The sequence below is a fragment of the Oncorhynchus kisutch genome, linkage group LG17, assembly GCF_002021735.2.
Source record: "Oncorhynchus kisutch isolate 150728-3 linkage group LG17, Okis_V2, whole genome shotgun sequence".
NCBI classification, from domain to species: Eukaryota; Metazoa; Chordata; class Actinopteri; order Salmoniformes; family Salmonidae; genus Oncorhynchus; species Oncorhynchus kisutch.
In genome coordinates, this window is record NC_034190.2 from 50475314 (window position 1) to 50493642 (window position 18329).

At 44.1% G+C, this 18329-nt stretch overlaps 1 protein-coding gene across 1 annotated transcript; it reads right to left on the bottom strand.

Annotated features, from left to right (window-relative positions):
- Nucleotides 1-6899: 6899 nt before the first annotated feature.
- impdh2 (IMP (inosine 5'-monophosphate) dehydrogenase 2) lies at nucleotides 6900-17509 on the bottom strand. Its single transcript, XM_020506077.1, has 14 exons — nucleotides 17067-17509; nucleotides 15663-15711; nucleotides 15258-15359; nucleotides 14564-14638; nucleotides 13865-14071; nucleotides 13638-13725; nucleotides 13300-13499; nucleotides 12749-12839; nucleotides 12461-12556; nucleotides 8842-8985; nucleotides 8168-8312; nucleotides 7701-7844; nucleotides 7506-7589; nucleotides 6900-7213 (listed from the first exon to the last, which is right to left on the bottom strand). The coding sequence occupies exons 1-14, from the start codon at nucleotides 17162-17164 to the stop codon at nucleotides 7192-7194; spliced, it is 1545 nt and encodes a 514-aa protein (XP_020361666.1). The 5' UTR covers nucleotides 17165-17509; the 3' UTR covers nucleotides 6900-7191.
- Between the last annotated feature and the right edge of the window lie 820 nt (nucleotides 17510-18329).

Genomic DNA, 18329 nt, shown 5'->3' on the forward strand with positions numbered 1-18329 from the left:
GACTGGTTGAAAAAAAGTGCGAGTCGGACCAAGATGGAAAATCCAACACATCTCACAACACCTTCCAGCCCATTGAAGACCCAAATGAAACATTGATCGGAAAGTGGTTTTGCGGTGGAGTATGATCAGGACGTTTACCCTGGTATCGTGCGAGACGTTCACGCAGAGAGTGGTGCTCTTGTGAAAACCATGAGTCGCGTTGGCTCGAACCGTTTTCTTGGAGCCCCGTCCAGTGACCAAAAGGCACGTGGAGCAGGATGACGTGGTCTGGGAGGAACGTAAACTCTCTTTCTAAGCCTTTAGATACCCTTGGAAACTCACTATACAGTACATACAAAGCAGGACATAAAATAAAACATGCGCAGCTCTCAATGAACTCTTCCCTCGATATATAGGTGCTAGAAGTTCTAGTTGTTGCATCGAAGTGTAGTCAATGACAAAACATTGTTCTCATGTTGAAAAGGTGCTAGGTCCAGTGTTTTGGAAGTAAGTGGTAAACTTGGTAGATGGTATAACAACATTGCAATGACAGTTTTATATGGCTTTTCCTACTTGTTCAATAATGTCACGCTTTTCCTACTTGTTCAATAATGTCACGAGCTCTTTTAGAAATCTATCTGAATGTATTCTCATTATGCCATAGATAGCCTATTTGGTATAGAAACTCAAGTGGTCATAATTCATCCTGTTCTCATGGCGGGTGCCAGAAAATGACTGTGTATGTGTGTGTATATGTGTGTATATAGGGTAGCCTAGTAGCGTTGGACTAGTAACCGGAAGGTTGCAAGTTCAAATCCCTGAGCTGACAAGGTACAAATCTGTCGTTCTGCCCCTGAACAGGCAGTTAACCCACTGTTCCTAGGCCATCATTGAAAATAAGAATTTGTTCTTAACTGACTTGCCTAGTTAAATAAAGGTAAAATAAAATAATATATATATGAAGGTTGCCAGACTAGGAACACAGGGCTGGTTCAGGCTCATTGGCCAACAGGCCTACAGTCAGGCTAATTTGAGCAGTAGCCTACAGATGTTCATGAAGTCTCAGCGTAGTCGAACTAAGTGGAATAAGAAGTTGACTATGCCTGCTATGCGGGTCGAGACCTTCAAGTTCCTCGGTGTCCGCGTCACCAAGGACATACATGTACCATGGTCTATACACACCAGCTCAGTTGTGAAGGGGACCTCGAACAACGACCTCTTCCCCCTCAGGATGCTGAAAAGATTCGGCATGAGTCCTCAGATCCTCAAAAAGATATACAGCTGCACCACTGAGAGCATCTTGACTGGCTACATCACCGCTTGGTATGGCAACTGCTCAGCATTCGACCTCAAGACGCTACAGAGGGTAGTGCGTACGACCCAGTACAGGCCACTTACTTTTTTCAGTCCTTACTAATAACTCTAGTTTTTCCACTCTAAAGTGGAGGAGAGATTGACTTCATCACTACTTGTTTTCGTAAGAAGTGTTGACATGCTGAATGTCCCGAAGTGTCTGTTTTAACTACTGGCACATAGCTCAGACACCCATACATTCCCCACAAGACATGCTACCAGAGGTCTCTTCACAGTCCCCAAGTCCAGAACAGACTATGGGAGGCGTACGGTACTACAATAGAGCCATGACTACATGGAACTCTATTCCACATCAAGTAATTGATGCGAGGAGTAGAATCAGATTTAAAAAACAGGTAAAAATACACCTTATGGAAAAGCAAGGACTGTGAGGAGACACACACACACACACATGAAAAGACATGCAGTCTACACACACGTACACATGGATGTTGTATTGTAAATATGTGATAGTGCCGTATTGGCCTGAGGGAACACACTAAGTCTATTGGGTAAAGGTTTATGAGATGAAATGTCATGTAATGTTGCTTAATGTTGCTGGACCCCAGGAAGAGTAGCTGCTCAGCTAATGGGGATCCTTAATAAATACAAAAACAAAATCACCGGGGCCGAACTCCTTGCCATCCAGGACCGCTATGGCAGGCAGTGACTGAGGGAGGCCAGAGAAATTGCCAAAGACTCCAGCCACCAAAAGTCATAGACGGTTCAGGAGCACCAAGTCTGTGACCAAAAGCCTCCTGAACAGCTTCTACCCCCAAGCCATAAGATGCTGGACAGTTAATCAAATGGTCACCCCCGGACTATTTACATTGACTCCCTTTATTATTTCTACATCTTAATTGTTTTACACTGACTCCCTTGCACTGGCTCCATGCACACTCACCAGACCCTACCCAAACACTCACATATACTACACTCACACTCCAACACACACACACTACACACACATGCATATTGACGCAACACATGACACTCACACATCGACACGCTTTACATACGCTGCTGAAACTCTGTTTATTATATTTCCTGTTTGCCTAGTCACTTTTACCCCTACCTACATGAACATACTGTATTACTTAATAACCCCGTATCCCTGCACATTGACTGGGTACTGGTAGTCCTTGTATAAAGCCTCGTTATTGTTTTTCTTGTGTTACTATTTTCTGTCATACCATTTCCTGATTGCCTAGTCACTTTTACCCCTACCTACATGAACATACTGTATCACCTTAATTACCTCAACTACCTTCTACCCCTCCACATTGACTGGGTACTGGCACTCCTTGTGTATAGCCTCGTTATTGTTTTTTATTGTGTGAGGGGGGGGGGGTAGTTGTATGACTTTTTACCTCTGCACTGTTTGGGAATGGGCTCGTAAATAAGCATTACACTGTAAACGTCTACACATGTTATATTCGGGGCATGTGACCAATAAGATTTGATTTGGTAGCTGCAATGTAAATGGTCCCTGTAATGTAAACTGACAGCACAAACATATCCATGGACATTTTATTTAGCAGTGTTCCCAGACAATGTAAAAAGTTGATACTGTTAACAAAATCCATTTTGAATTTAGGACACAAGAATAGGGCGACAATGCAGAAACACTCTCTGACGATGAATCTATTTACAAACTACACTGTATATACAACATTATCAAAATAAAAATAGCACCAAGCTGCTCACGTCCTAGGTAGAAGCTGGTGTCATTCTTTGCTGACACGAAATTCCCGGTGCCTTATAGTGTGTTTGGCAATCCGGGAGAAAACGTGTCATTGAAGAACATCACCTGTTAGTTCTTGAAGTGTCGACTTAAACCACACCACGCTGAAAGACACTCACGGAATCAAGTACACCACGAAGTCTTGTTCTCCCTCTGACATCACTAGAAACAGTCAGACTGTTGGATATTGCAAAACGGGATGGAGACGGAACCCACATCCAGGTGCTGTTCATAGACACAGCTGCATTATGGGTTCCGTTACCATCCTACCCGCCAACATCACTAGTGAGGATCCCGTTCCCATTTCACAATTTCTTGGGGTGGAGAAAAGAAATTGGTCTATCCTGTTCCATTCACATCTTGAAAAAACTATATCTGGAGAGAGAGATAAAGAGCGAGAGATAGAGGAAGAGAGAGAGATAAAGAGCGAGAGATAGAGGAAGAGAGAGAGATAGAGGAAGAGAAAGAGATAGAGGAAGAGAGAGCTATATATATATATATAAATATATATATATATATATATAGAGAGAGAGAGAGAGAGAGAGAGAGAGAGAGAGACGGCACAGGAGATCACAGTCCATTGAAGGAGGCGCAGATGGAGAGTTATAAAAGCAAAGGTTTATGGGAGATATAAGGAAAAGATAGGTTGGCTGTGGCACTTTATTTCTTCTGTCATTTTACTTTAAATCTCACATAGGCTCTGCTGCTAAGTTACTGGAAGAAACCCAGAGAATAGTTAAAAGGGACAGACAGAGAGTGAGAGAGGGAGAGAGAGGGAGAGAGAAAGAGAGAGAGGGAGAGAGAAACAGGGGGAGAGAGACAGGGGGAGAGAGAGAGAGAGAGGGGGAGAGGGAGAGAGAGAAAAAGAGAGGGCAGAAAGCCTATTAATGAATCATCAGAGGCATACTTTCACTTATTAATTGAAGTCACCTACTCCTCAGGTTTGAGGGGAAAGCTAGTGTTTATCTGATCACTAGAAGAAGAGAACACAAACAGAAAGGAACAGAAAAACGGTAACTCAAAACAAGAGAACCTCCGAGAGGGGTATTTTGAAGGTAAGCTACATAAATAGTGAGAAAGGGTTGAATGAGGTGAATGAGGACAAAAACAGACAGTTAAATGAATGGGGAAAAAAGTACAGCCCCCCCATAAAATGACATGAAGAGTCCCCCTTTTCTGAAAAGAAAGTTACCGTATATGCTTTGCTCAGGTTGCCACCAGCTTGCTCCAACTCGGCTGTCACCCTGCTGTCTGCACTCCTCTATTTATGAGTCTTCACTTCCTCCTAAATACACAAAGAACCGATTTCACTTTCACTTCTGCAGAACAACTGACCATAACTCCTCCTTCGCTCCGTCCCTCCCCCTTTCGCTGTCCAAACAACACTTACAATCTCTGATTGCTTGACTACTGTACTGTACTGATTTTTACAGTTGATATACAGTACCAGTCAAAGGTTTGGACACCTCTACTCATTCAAAGGCTTTTCTTTATTTTTTTATATTTTCTACATTGTATAGTAATAGTGAAGACATCAAAACTATGAAATAACACATATGGAATCATGTATTATCCAAAAAAGGGTTAAACAAATCAAAGTATATTTTAGATTATTCAAAGTAGCCACCATTTGCCTTAATGACAGCTTTGCCTACTCTTGGCATCCTCTCAACCAGCTTCTCCTGGAATGCTTTTCCAACAGTCTCAAAGGAGTTCCCACATATGCTGAGCACTTGTTTGCTGCTTTTCCTTCACTCTGCGGTCCAACTCATCCCAAACCATCTCAAATGGGTTGAGGTCAGGTGATTGTGGAGGTCAGGTCATCTGATGCAGCACTCCATCACTATCCTTCTTGTTCAAATAGCCCACAGCCTGGGGGTGTGTTGGGTCATTGTCCTGTTGAAAAACAAAGTGCAAACCAGGTGGGATGGCATATCGCTGCAGAATGCTGTGGTAGCCATGCTGGTTAAGTGTGCCTTGAATTCGAAATAAATCACACTGTCAACAGCAAAGCACCCCCACACCATCACACCTCCTCCTCCATGCTTCACGGTGGGAACCACACATGTGGAGATCACCTGTTCACCTACTCTGCGTCTCACAAAGACACAGTGGTTGAGTCCAAATCTCAAATTTGGACTCATCAGACCAAAGGACAGATTTCCACTGGTCTAATGTTCATTGTTCATCTTTCTCTGCCCAAGCAAGTCTCTTATTATTTTTTGTGTCCTATAATAGTGGTTTCTTTGCAGCAATTCGACCATGAAGGCCTGATTCACGGAGTCTCCTCTGAACAGTAGATGTTGAGACATGTGTTACTTGAACTCAGTGAAGCATTTATTTGGGCTGCAATTTCTGAGGCTGGTAACTCTAATGAACTTATTCTCTGCAGCAGAGGTAACTCTGGGTCTTCCTTTCCTGTGGCGGTCCTCATGAGAGCCAGTTTTATCATAGCGCTTGATAGTTTTTGCGACTGCACTTGAAGAAACTTTCAAAGTTCTTGATATGTTCCATATTGACTGACCTTCATGTCTTAAAGTAATGATGGGACTGTCGTTTCCTTTTGCTTATTTGAGCTGTTCTTGACATAATATGGACTTGGTCTTTTACCAAATAGGGCTGTCTTCTGTATACGCATTACGAAGGAAAGAAATTCCACAAATGAACTTTTAACAAGGCCACCTGTTAATTGAAATACATTCCAGATGACTACCTCATGTGACTACCTCAGATGACTACCTCATACATCTAGTGTGCAAAGCTTTCATCAAGGCAAAGGGTGGCTACTTTGAAGAATCTCAAACATAAAATATATTTTGATTTGTTTCACACTTTTTTGGTTACTACATGATTCCACGTGTTATTTCATAGTTTTGATGTCTTCACTATTATTCTACAATGTAGAAAATAGTACAAATAAAGAAAAACCCTGGAATGAGTCGCTGTGTCCAAACGTCTGACTGGTACTGTACACTATATTACTTTGTCAATCGATACAATACAAACAGCTGTTACAATAAGTTGGATAAATCCCTTCTTCAGCCTTATGGAGTTACTGTCTGTCTGATCGGTGGGACAGGTGTGCATGTGTGGGGCAGGTGTGTGTCCACTGGTGCGTGGCATTGGAAAGTCCGGTGGATTTGGAGGTGTACCTGATTCCCCCCCAGAGACCTCATTGTCCTCTCCAAAAGAGGATCATGGTTTTGGTGTGTCTATCAGACAGGTGGGTTATAAACTCTAAATCACAGAATGAAATACAACACTATTTATTTACACTACATATTAGGTAGTATCTGTATGCCCCAAAAAATGGTCTAGGTAATATTTCTTTCATTAAATTAAGAGGTTTTCCATCCCCAACTCTCACCTTACTCCATACAACTTAGATGGTATTTCCCATTAGACCTGAGTTCAAAGACATTTCAAAGTAATTATTTGGATAGGTTTTTCTTTGAAAATACATGTAGTTGATATTGGAATGTTTAAATGCACTTGGAAGTTATTGGTGTGTATTTGAAAATACTCAAATATACACAGAAGTGCATTTTTAAATACAAATATTCAAATACTCCCATGCATTTGAACCCAGGTCTGTTTGGTTCTAGGAGTACTTGAAATAATGTACTTGGAAAATAGTTTCAAATAGTAGGATATTTATAGAACATTATGAAAATTGAAGTATTTTACTTCTGCCATATTTGAAAATACTAAAGACAGAGAATTTGTCTTTTTAAATTAGAAATACCCATATATTTCAAACCAGGTCTGTATCTCTAAACATGATACGATGACCATTCAAATGACCACAATAACAAAACAAACGTGTGGAAAAAAAACATTTTTATTTGACTTATTCACCTTTATTCACGTCAGTAGGACATGGAAGGCATCTGATAACACCAAAACACTCCATCACAATACTGACGGATAGACAAGACAGACATGCTCTGCTCTCCCTCAGCATAGACAGGGAACAACAGAAGGGGAAGACTGATGGTTTAGGCATAATTGACATTTGTGTTAGTGTGTGGGGGGTTGTCAAGTAGTTGTGTGTGCTTTCATGTGCGTACGCTTGAGGAACACAAGTCTGCAGCCCACTACTGTTGTTCTCGTCTTTAGAACAGGCACTTCTCATAACTGCAAGACAGGGAGGGGGGGAAAAAGAGACGGTTTAACAGATTAATGATCTGGTAACGAATTACCAACACGTTGAATCATGCCGAGATCGGAAAGACCTGTAAACAGGTTGAAGTGAGATTTGTTTGGAAAGGGGAACCATTTTAAATCTAGGAGCTTGCAGGTGGTATGTGAAACTGAGATGTTAAGAAAATCCCCTCGCCAAGCAAAGAATATATTGCAATGTTAGCCTCCGTGACATCAGCACAGTAGGCTAGTCAACACCGCCTAGCTAGAGCACAGCAGTAAGTACCTGTGCAGGCTGTGGACTCCTCCCTCCATCTGGGCCGAAGTCGACCTCCTCTCAAACTTCAGATCCCCAGAATACATCATGGCTCTGCACGGGGAAGACAAATAGTGTTACGCGGAGCCCCCGAGCTCACACACACACGTGCCGGTATCAAAGTAGGTGCACTTTGACAAAACATTCAGACGTGTGTGTGCGTACCTGAGCTGGGTGAGGCTCTTGGATCCGATGTCTTGACAGGAGTGTTGGATCCCAGCCAGCAGGTAGGGAATAAACTTATGGATAGAGCCCTTGTCCTGGACCGTCCCCGACACACCCTGGGCCACCTTGATCTTGTCACACTCACTGCAGAAAGACGGAGGAGGAAACAGGTATAGATAGATAGATAGATAGATAGATAGATAGATAGATAGATAGATAGATAGATAGATAGATAGATAGATAGATAGATAGATAGATAGATAGATAGATAGATAGATAGATAGATAGATAGATAGATAGATAGATAGATAGATAGATAGATAGATAGATCTTATTGGACAAGTTCAGGTAGTGCCTCCCTGTTTGTCTGTTTTATTTCGTTTGGTGCCTAATGAATACAATTCTAGGGATAATAAAGATTTGTTTTACCGTATTAATAGTGCATTAGTATAACTATGACTCTGTACCTGAAGTATCTGGTCTGGGAGCCCAGGTTCTTGTCCATGGCATCCAGTGAGCCCATGCCTCGGTATTTCTTCAGCCTAATGCCGTCAGAGAAGAAGTATTCACCTGGAGCCTCGCTGGTGGCAGCCAGGAGAGAGCCCATCATCACTGGAGAGACACAAGGGGAGGAGAGATGAGAGAATGTACCTTTCATGCTTTGAGAGGGTGTGAGTACATTATTATATCAGTCTCTAAATGTGAGCCTGTAAGTACTAAAAGTAATGGCTAATGCTATCTGTAATGGCTAATGCTATGTGTAATGGCTAATGCTATCTGTGATGGCTAATGCTATGTGTAATGGCTAGGGGGATACCTAGTCAGTTATGAAACTGAATGCATTCAACTGAAATGTGTCTTCCGCATTAAACCCAACCCCTCTGAATCAGAGGTGCGGGGGGCTGCCTTAATCAATATCCACGTCTTCAGCGCCCGGGAAACAGTGGGTTAACTGCCTTGCTCAGGGGCAGAACGACAGATTTTTACCTTGTCAGCTCGGGGATTCGATCCAGCAACCCTTACTTTGCTGGATCTAAACACTAGCACTTGTTAAACACTAGGCTATCTGCCGTAATGGCTAATGTTTTGTGTAATGGCTAATGCTATGTGTATGGGTATTTGATTTGAGCCTGAGACACACCTGTAGATGCCCCAAGTGCCAGGGCTTTGGCGATGTGCCCAACGGTCTGGATACCCCCATCGGCGATGACTGGCACCCCGAATCGACGGGCGTACTCAGACACCTTGTACACGGCGGTGGCCTGGGGACGCCCACACGCCAACACTGAGACAACAAGGGAAGGAGGACAGGCATGAACAAAGAACACACACACGTAGTGACAATGTTCATGCCTGCTTGAGGCCTACTTTGTGTCACTTGGTTCAATGGAGGCTGACAGGTCATGGTGGGGCATATCCCTACATATATAGCCCCCCCTTCAGAGACAGACTAGGCATTAGGCATCCTCACACAGCAGACAGTCTGTCCTCGCCTGCCATTTTAGGTTGTCATTTCCTGGTTTATCAAGTAAAAATCATCATAAGTATTTCTTGAATATGAATTCATATTTTCATTGATTTGCTGTATATTTTAACATGGTTTTGGCTCGCTTGAGTGGATCATCTCATAATTAATTGGATTTCATCATCTGTGCTTCCCTGATAAATGTAATCATTATGAAACTTCCCATTCACAAAGCATGATTCAACAAGTATTCGACCAACCACACACACACAATATTAGGCTACATTAGACAAATGTGATGTTTATTAGGGAAAATAACATTCATAAAATGAAAAGAAAAACAACTGAAACCGAGGAAGCCTTAGAAAGGGTTTTAGTTTATATGTTTTGAATTCAGGAAGCACAAGCATCTCTTCAGAAGGTCCTCTGATTGAGTGTAGTCTGGTGTGAAGGTGTTGGGAAAGGCACTGGAGCGACGAACCGCCCTTGCTGTCTCTGCCTGGCCGGTTCCCCTCTCTCCACTGGGATTCTCTGCCTCTAAAACTATTACAGGGGCTGAGTCACTGGCTTACTGGTGCTCTTTCATGCCGTCCTTAGGAGGGGTGCATCAGTTGAGTGCGTTGAGTCACTGACGTGATCTTCCTCGGGTTCGTGCCGTGGGGGAGAACTCCGTGGGCTATACTCGGGCTTGTCTCAGGGTAGTAAGTTGGTGGTTGAAGATATCTCTCTAGTGGTGTGGGGGCTGTGCTTTGGCAAAGTGGGTGGGGTTATATCCTGGCTGATTGGCCCTGTCCAGGGGTATCGTCGGACTGGGCCACAGTGTCTCCCGACCCCTCCTGTCTCAGCCTCTAGTAATTATGCTGCAATAGTTTATGTGTCGGGGGGCTAGGGTCAATCTGTTATATCTGGAGTATTTCTCCTGTCTTGCATCCTCTACAACCACTGTGATTATTATTATCTGACCCTGCTGATCATCTATGAAAGTTTGAACATCTTGGCCATGTTCTGTTATAACCTCCACCCGGCACAGCCAGAAGAGGACTGTCCACCCCTCAGGTTCCTCTCTAGGTTTTTTCCTAGGTTCCTGCCTTTCTAGGGAGTTTTTCCTAGCCACCGTGCTTCTACATCTGCATTGCTTGCTGTTTGGGGTTTTAGGCTGGGTTTCTGTAGCACTTTGTGACATCGGCCGATGTGAAAAGGGCTTTATAAATACACTTGATTGATTGATTATTTTTGCAGGGTTTTTTCCCTCAACACTAAATATGAGAATTAGCACATCATTTTTTTAGCAGATCATTTTATTTTATTTTTTACATTTAACCTTTATTTAACTAGGCAAGACAGTTAAGAACTAATTCTTATTTACAATGACGGCCTACTCCGGCCAAACCCTAATGACGCTGGGCCAATTATGCACCGCCCTATGGGACTCCCAATCACGGCCGGATGTGATACAGCCGGGACTCGAACCAGGTACTATAGTGACGCCTCTAGCACTGATATGCAGTGCCTTAGACCACTGCGCCACTCGGGGAGCCCAAGTTTCAATGAATCCTGTTACCAGCCGTCAGTTCGGCCGAGAATTTTTCGATGAACTCTTACTCTGAAATGAGTTAATTACTATGCCTGAAGCCAACATCAAAGGAGGAAGTTGAGAAAGTGGAAAACATTATTTTAGCTTCGCACTCATCTTTTTTAAAGATGAGCGCGAACTGAACCTGTAACTGAACCTGTAACTGAACCTGTAACTGAACCTGTAGTAATTGGTATTGCTAAAGACATTGAAATCTGTTCCGGTTCAGCTTGTTTCAGATGGAAGGTGAACGGCCTAAATGACCGACACTGTGCCGTCTGAGACTGTCAATCACACTACTAAAATACACACCCACCTTCTACCCCCAAAACCGTAAGACAACTAAACAGTTAGTTAAATAGTTCCCCGGACCATCTACATGGACCCTTTTTGCAGTAGCTGTGACTACTCAAATATGCTGCTGCTACTGTTTATTAAAATCACTCACTTTATTCCTAGTTACACCGTATGTGCATATCTACCTCAATTACCTCGTACCCCTGCACATTAACTCATTGTATATTTATTATTATTACTCATTGTTAAACTTTAAAATCATTTCTCTATTTTCTTTCTCTCTGCATTGTTGGGAAGGGCCCGCAAGTAAGCCTTTCACTGTTAGTCTACACCCGTTGTTTTTTCGATCCATGTGACAAATAAAATCCTATTGGATTTCCAATGTACGGCACGTTTCATAATGACCAGGATGTCGCGCATGTCGAGACAAGGGGCGGTGTGATGTCACACTGACAGATTAGTCAAGGACAAAAGGACAAGCATCCAAAACCCCCAAGGCCAGCTTAGCTACTACTTCTACTGATGCAGAGCCGTTAACCAACCAATGCAGACAGGCTGTGAAGGGGGGGGGGGGGGGGTAGGCGGGCACAGTGTGGTAGTGGAGCCAATTAGAGAGAAAAATGCCCTGCGCAGGGCAGGGAAGGGGGGGGCCTAGTGGGAGGGACTTACTGCAGTATCCCGTTACAGTAGTTGGGGTTTTGGGGCTGTGGAGATTTATACCAGGAGCAACACTGAGAGGCGCTAGAGACAGACATCACAGGCAGTGTGAAACCAAGAGAGCAGAGGTCCACACAACGAAACATGAAATGGAGGTGGTGGGCAAGAGAGGGGAACAAAAAGAGAGACAGACGGATACCGAGACAAGGAGGTGATAAAGGAAGAGATAGATCGAAAATAATACAGATCATGAGTGAGAGAGAGAGAGAGAGAGTGTGAGTGAGTGAGAGTGTGAGTGAGTGAGTGAGTGAGTGAGTGAGTGAGAATGAGGTGAAAGAGAAACAGGTAAGAGTCAGGTAAGACTGACAATTGATAGGGGGAGTTGTGCGTGATTTCTTAAGAAAGTCCATTGTTTTTTTTGTCCGTTTCAGAGTTTTGATCTGAAGCGGTTTGGCTGAAGTTTGAGGATGTTCCACACTCCACACAGTCCTTCAGCAGGTGGTCTTAATGGCCTTATATTAGAATGTAGCATGGCAGCACAAATTGATTCTGCCAAACCCTTCAGCATTCTCTACAGCCAGTGAGGGAGAAGGAAAGAACCTAGAACGAACCCTGTTATGGAAGGAACCTACTTGTACAGAATCTTACAGTTGAAGAAAGGGCGATTTCCGTTGTTAGCGGAAAGGTGGCCAGATTGGAGGCTCCCGATTGGGTTACAGCTGCTGCGGGTGAGCGGGAGCTAGGCAGTCTGCCATTGGTCGGACTCACCTTCCTGTGTGATGCAGATGGAGCCACTGCCCATGCCCACTCGCAGGCCGTCCACCCCGGCGTCGATCAGGTTCTTGGCCTGGGCTGCAGTTACCACTGAGACAGACAGGGGGAGACAGATCAACAATGTCACAGGCAGGTGCAGTGCAATCATGAAATGAGGGCAATTCTGAGAACACAGCATTTCTTGCTCGCTCTTTCGGTGTGTGTGTGTGTGTGTGTGTGTATGTGTGTGTGTGTGTGTGTGTGTGATATATATATATATATATATTTGTGTGTAACACTCACCATTGCCTCCAATGACCTGAAGCTGTGGGTATTTCTCTTTGATGTACTTAATCATGTTGATTTGGAAGATCGAGTTCCCTTGAGAGGAGTCCTGAATGAACGAGAGCAACATTAAAGGGGCAATCTGTGATTGCTACAGCGATCTTTAGACTTAATTAATTATATGTACACACACATATTGATTCTTGAATAATGTAACTTATTCAACTATCGTACCCCATACACATCATTGGTCGTACTTAATGATCACACTCCGTTGTTTGTAGACATTGTAATTGTAAACAAACACGGTATAGCCACAACACATGGTTAAAACTATAATGTTGATATCATGTATGGTCAGTCCTTGTATCCATAGCTCCGTCTTGAGAAAGGTTACATTTCTCCAACGCCACCCCTCCGCTTTTTACCAAAATAGAGGCAGGGTTGTCCGCTTTGTTATTGTTTGAACCGCAGATTGCACCTTTAAAAGAACAGACTGAAGAAAAAGATGGAGAAAGTATCCATGAAGAGAATAACAAGTAGATGGGGTAGAAGAACCAGGAACCCACTAGTACGACCACATCTACGCCGCTCTGCACCAGCAGGTCCAGTCTGTATTTGTCGTCGTTGTGCGTGCCGATGGCTGCCCCACACAGCAGCTGTTTGCGTGAGTCTTTAGAGGCCAGGGGGAAGTCCCTGTTCTTCTTCAGGTCTGTCCTGGCGATGATGGACACCAAGCAGCCCTCCTTGTTCACTATGGGCAGCTTACCTACAGAGACATGGCATTTAGAACGGGGCCCTCGAACACACGGGGCCATGTTGACGTAGTCTATATGACAGTCTCGTTCAATTTTTTTATATATATTTTTTTTACGGTGAACCTTCTCCCCGGGTCCCGCCTCCTCACCTTTCTTACTCCTCTGCAGGATCTCATTGGCCTCTTTCAGTGTCACTCCAGCTGGAGCTACGACAAGGTCCTCAAGCTTCGTCATCACCTGTAGTGGTGAAGGAAGAAGGAAACAAAAGACGATTAGCATGTATATTCGGACGCGTGTCACGAGAGTGGCAGGGAAGTCCCCTGAACACAATTATACAGATGTAAAAACACTGTGATACTCGTTGAGCCACACCCACCTCGTTGAGTGGCAGGATGTGCTCCTCCTCCTTCAGGAAGTCAATGTCCCGCGAGGAGATGATGCCAACGAGGTGCCCGCCCATGTGGCCGCTGTCTGTGATGGGGATGCCGCAGAAGCCGTGGCGTGCCTTGGCCTGGAACACATCAGCCACACGGTCTGTAGGACTCATCACCACCGGGTCAGTGATGAAACCCTGCTCATACCGCTGGGAGAGAGAGGGCAGGAAAGGCGGGAAGGAAAGAGGTAGCGGGGAGTGAGGGATGGGGGGAGCGGAGGGCAGAGAGTGGAATGGGGTCGAGAGAAAGGAATGGGGTAGCAGGAGGAAGAATATAAGTGGGGGAGGGGAAAGAGGGACATGGGGAGAGAGAGAGAGAGAGGGTAGGGGTATCTATTAGGCTCTGCAAATCTACAGGGTATTTAAAAAGCACACCAGGGGGCATGAGCGACAGATGAAAAATTAAATAGGAGAAGAGAGATAAAATGATTGCTTCCTGTTCTAGCGGGAACACGACAGTGAAACAGCTCCAACTAGGTTGGCAGGACGACCAAACCAAAGGACAGCAGGCAATAACATGAGTAGCAGAGACACAGACACACGGACACAAAAAATACACATGTAACAAAAGAAGAGAAATATGAAGGGAGATGAAGAGAGAGAGAGAGAGAGAGAGAGAGAACGTGTAGTAGGGGTCATCACCTTGACCTTGCGGACCTCGTTGGCCTGGAACTCTGGAGTGCAGTTGTGGTGGATGAAGCCTATTCCCCCCGTGAGCTGTAAGACGATTAGAAGAACATGTTAACTTGCCAGTTTGTGTGTGTGTGTGTGTGTGAGAGAGAGAACGTGTCCTCAGACATGAACTCTAGCTGAAGTTGCCTGTAAGGATTTATGCAGAACAACTAGTTTCAAGTGAATTCTTGGCATTTGTTTTGCAGTGAAGACTATGTGATGTTTCCACTGCAATGTTTGCCTCTGGGGGGGGGGGGGGGGGGGGCTTTAAAATAGTAACCTAAGATGGTTGTTTTGTAAGTGACACATAATTGCAGCTGTTGTAGTCACTTCAACATACCCAGGGAGAAAGTACTGGTTGTTTTCCAATAGCTGTTGATGTTTCTGCTATTAGCTGTTTTATGGGGGGGGGGGGGGGGGTTGTTGCTTGTGATCTCATGTCATCATGTGATCGGTCTGACAGCAAATATGTTTTTTTGTATTCCTTGTTGCTTCCTTGGAAACTGTGCCAACAACTGCGAAGAAGATCGTTGATGTCGTTGCGTTTATCGATCGAAAGTTGGCCGAACACTGCTGTTCACTTCGTGTTATGCCGAGTCGACTTTTAACTAAAACCTTCCATTGTGTCACCGTGCTAAAGTGTGTATGTTCACAGCAGACTTACTGCCATGGCAATGGCCAGCGCCGACTCGGTGACGGTGTCCATGGGGGAGGATACAAAAGGCGTTTTCATGGTGATCTGCTTCGTCAGGGCTGAAGTCAAATCCTGCAGAGGACACAAACCAGTTACTACAAGTAACTACTTGTAACGAACACCTGTCGTAGTAACAAACACACCTTTCACCGCGCTCGGTTGCCAATCAAGACTACAATGGGAAGGTCTTCCTTGTAATCTTAAATGGAATCTTCGGTCGTATTCACTCGGCAACAAATGGAAGAAAACTGACTGAAAAAAGGGATGCCCTGAACTTATCCAATAAGAAACATTGCAAAATGTTTTGCTATGGTGTGCACTAATGAATATGACACCAGGTCATAGAGGGTCAGAAGCCCTAAGGGTTCCACTCACCACCTGTTCCGATGTGAAGTCAATGTACCCTGGGAGAATCAGGAAGTCACTGAGAGAGAGAGAGAGAGAGAGAGAGAGAGAGGAGAGAGAGAGAAAAGAGAAGAGAGAAAGAGAGAGCAGGGACAGGCTTCACATGCTGCATACAATCTAACAATGATTCTCACAGATATGCAATTTCACACATTTGTGTCTCAGAATGTACAGTGAGGTGTTACAATATCACACGTGGGTCGGCCAAATGTGAATTTCCTTCTTCAGCTGGTTAATAAAGTAATATTCTATCCAATCGTTTTTTAAATCAAATTCTACGACAGCACTTGAGTGGGACTGCAAAAGTTCAGCGTTTGATCATCTGAGCAAATTGAGCTATCCGGAACTTGACGTGGGAATAACTGATATCTTATGCACGTGACGAGCAGGCAAAACAGTGTCCTGTGTTGCTACACGTTAGCGCTGACTTGTCAACACATTCCTGAAGGTCCCGAGAAGTGATGCAAGTATGACTAAGTCACTTTGGATAAAATAATCTGCCAAATGGCACAAATATTATTACAAACATATGTTTCCAAGCCACACCGTGTGTCTGGTACTAACGGGTTGAGATTTCGAAACATGCTGTTGCACAAGCACCTTCACTTTGAAGTATACCAGTACTATGTAGGCCCATGTTTCTAGGAGACTACTTTGCCTATATTAAGCATGGAATGCGCAGAATAAGATGCGATGGTATCTTCACTGAAGAGTAGACAAGAGATGAGGCACTGTGACAAATAGACTTATACTTCTGCCTAACAAAATTACCTACTGTTCATGCCAACACAATCATATTCTATAATATCTTGCTTGACATGGAGGTGGTGCCTTCAGGGTGTCATAATTAGCTACATTGTCACACGGGGAATGTCATGCCTGGTATTCCTAACTCAACTGCTGGAAAACTAGGCTACCGACTGCAAACTTGAGTTGTTGTCGTGTGTGTATATATGTTTAATAACAGACACTGAAAGTAGGTTTATTATTCATGAACACACCCTCTGGGTGGTAGAGGAACGTTCAAATCACAGGCATGCATAGCTGAATATAGCCAGGCCTATTACAGAACCTCAAATATCCATTTACTTCTTTCAGGTACTATTTTTGCTCGATTTGAGTCAGTCCCAAAAATAAAACGGTTACTTAACTCGGGAAACCGGAGTCGGTAGACCCACGGCCATGTAGAAAGAATTGCATGTAATGCAATGACTCAAAGCCCCTGCTTGCACAAATAATAGTGTCGCTAATGTGTCAACGAGGAAATAAACGGCTCTGGTTACTAGCTAGCTACAAAGTTTATCCAGGTTAACTCAAGCGAATTGCGATGGATTTCAACAAGCAGCCATGTGACTGCCAAACGTCAATAATTACTTGTAGGTAAGGCCGTCCCCGCAGTTGAAGAGTTGCTGCCCGCTGAGTCCATCATCGGGCACGTAACCAGTCTGTCCACTGATCAGGTAGTCCGCCATTATACAATTTATGTATCTACGTTAGCGTTTTATTAGTCACGTTGGTGCTAAACAGACAACGGCCCAAGAGACCGATAACTTCCTTCGTTTCTTCGCTCCAGTAAACGTCAGTTTACGACCGGCGATCTGTCAGTCAGCTGTGGCGTGGTGCGACCGTGCGCTCTGTCTCTTGTCAAGAAGATCCTTTCCTGGTTATAAAAATGACATGTAATGCATTCACGACTGTAGAACATCTACCGAAATGCCCTCTATTCTTCGGCCTTCAACGTTATCATCAAGCTCCTGTCCTGTCTGGAGATACCTCTGGTCCCATACGTTTTCGTCTGACAACCTTTTTCTTCTTCTTTGGGGTTTTATGAGGGTGTGATACCAATATTTGGTGCATTACCGCCACCTACCGCGCTGGAGTGGGATGGACACTATGGAGAAGTTCTAGATTCTGCGCTCTGGTTGAAGGGTTTTTAAACTTGAGCCCCCGGGTTAGGACACCCTATAATGTGTGTTTATTTTCATGAGCCAATTAAGTTCCTGAGAGCTGCATGGAGCTTGCAGTTTTAAAGCACAATTCCTGCTATTCTACACATTTTGCCATAGCTCATACCTTGTACATATTTGAGGAAGGTCAGCTGTAAGTTGGTCAGGTCCGACCAGTTTTGATGTTTCTAGGTTTTACAGTGAAGAACGTGATCTGTGGTTTATGTGGCTGGCCAGTTAGGATATGAACCTGTGTCGTGTTATCCTATTTTATGAGAGTGGTTGAGGCAGTTGTGGCCTATTAGTTTCTGATAGTCTTGAAAGCCCTTTGTGGTTATTGTGGATTGAAACCAGCAGGTGGGTGGAGTGACAACCTTTATTTTAACAGTAAGTTGACTGAGAACTCATTTTCAGCGATGACCTGGAGAAAATTTACAGGGGAGATTAGTGACCTAGTTGGAAGATAGGGATGATTGAGGCCATGATGGTTTGAAGGCCAGAATGGGAATTTAGCCAGGACAGAGTTAATACCCAAACTCTTAGGATAAGTGGCATGGGATCTTTGGTGACCAGTCCAGAACACCCAGTTAACATTCCATCAGAAATACAGCACCCCACACAGGGCAATGTCCCAAAGCACTGTCTTGGGATGTTTTTTTAAAAATTCAACCAGAGGAAAGAGTGCCTCCTA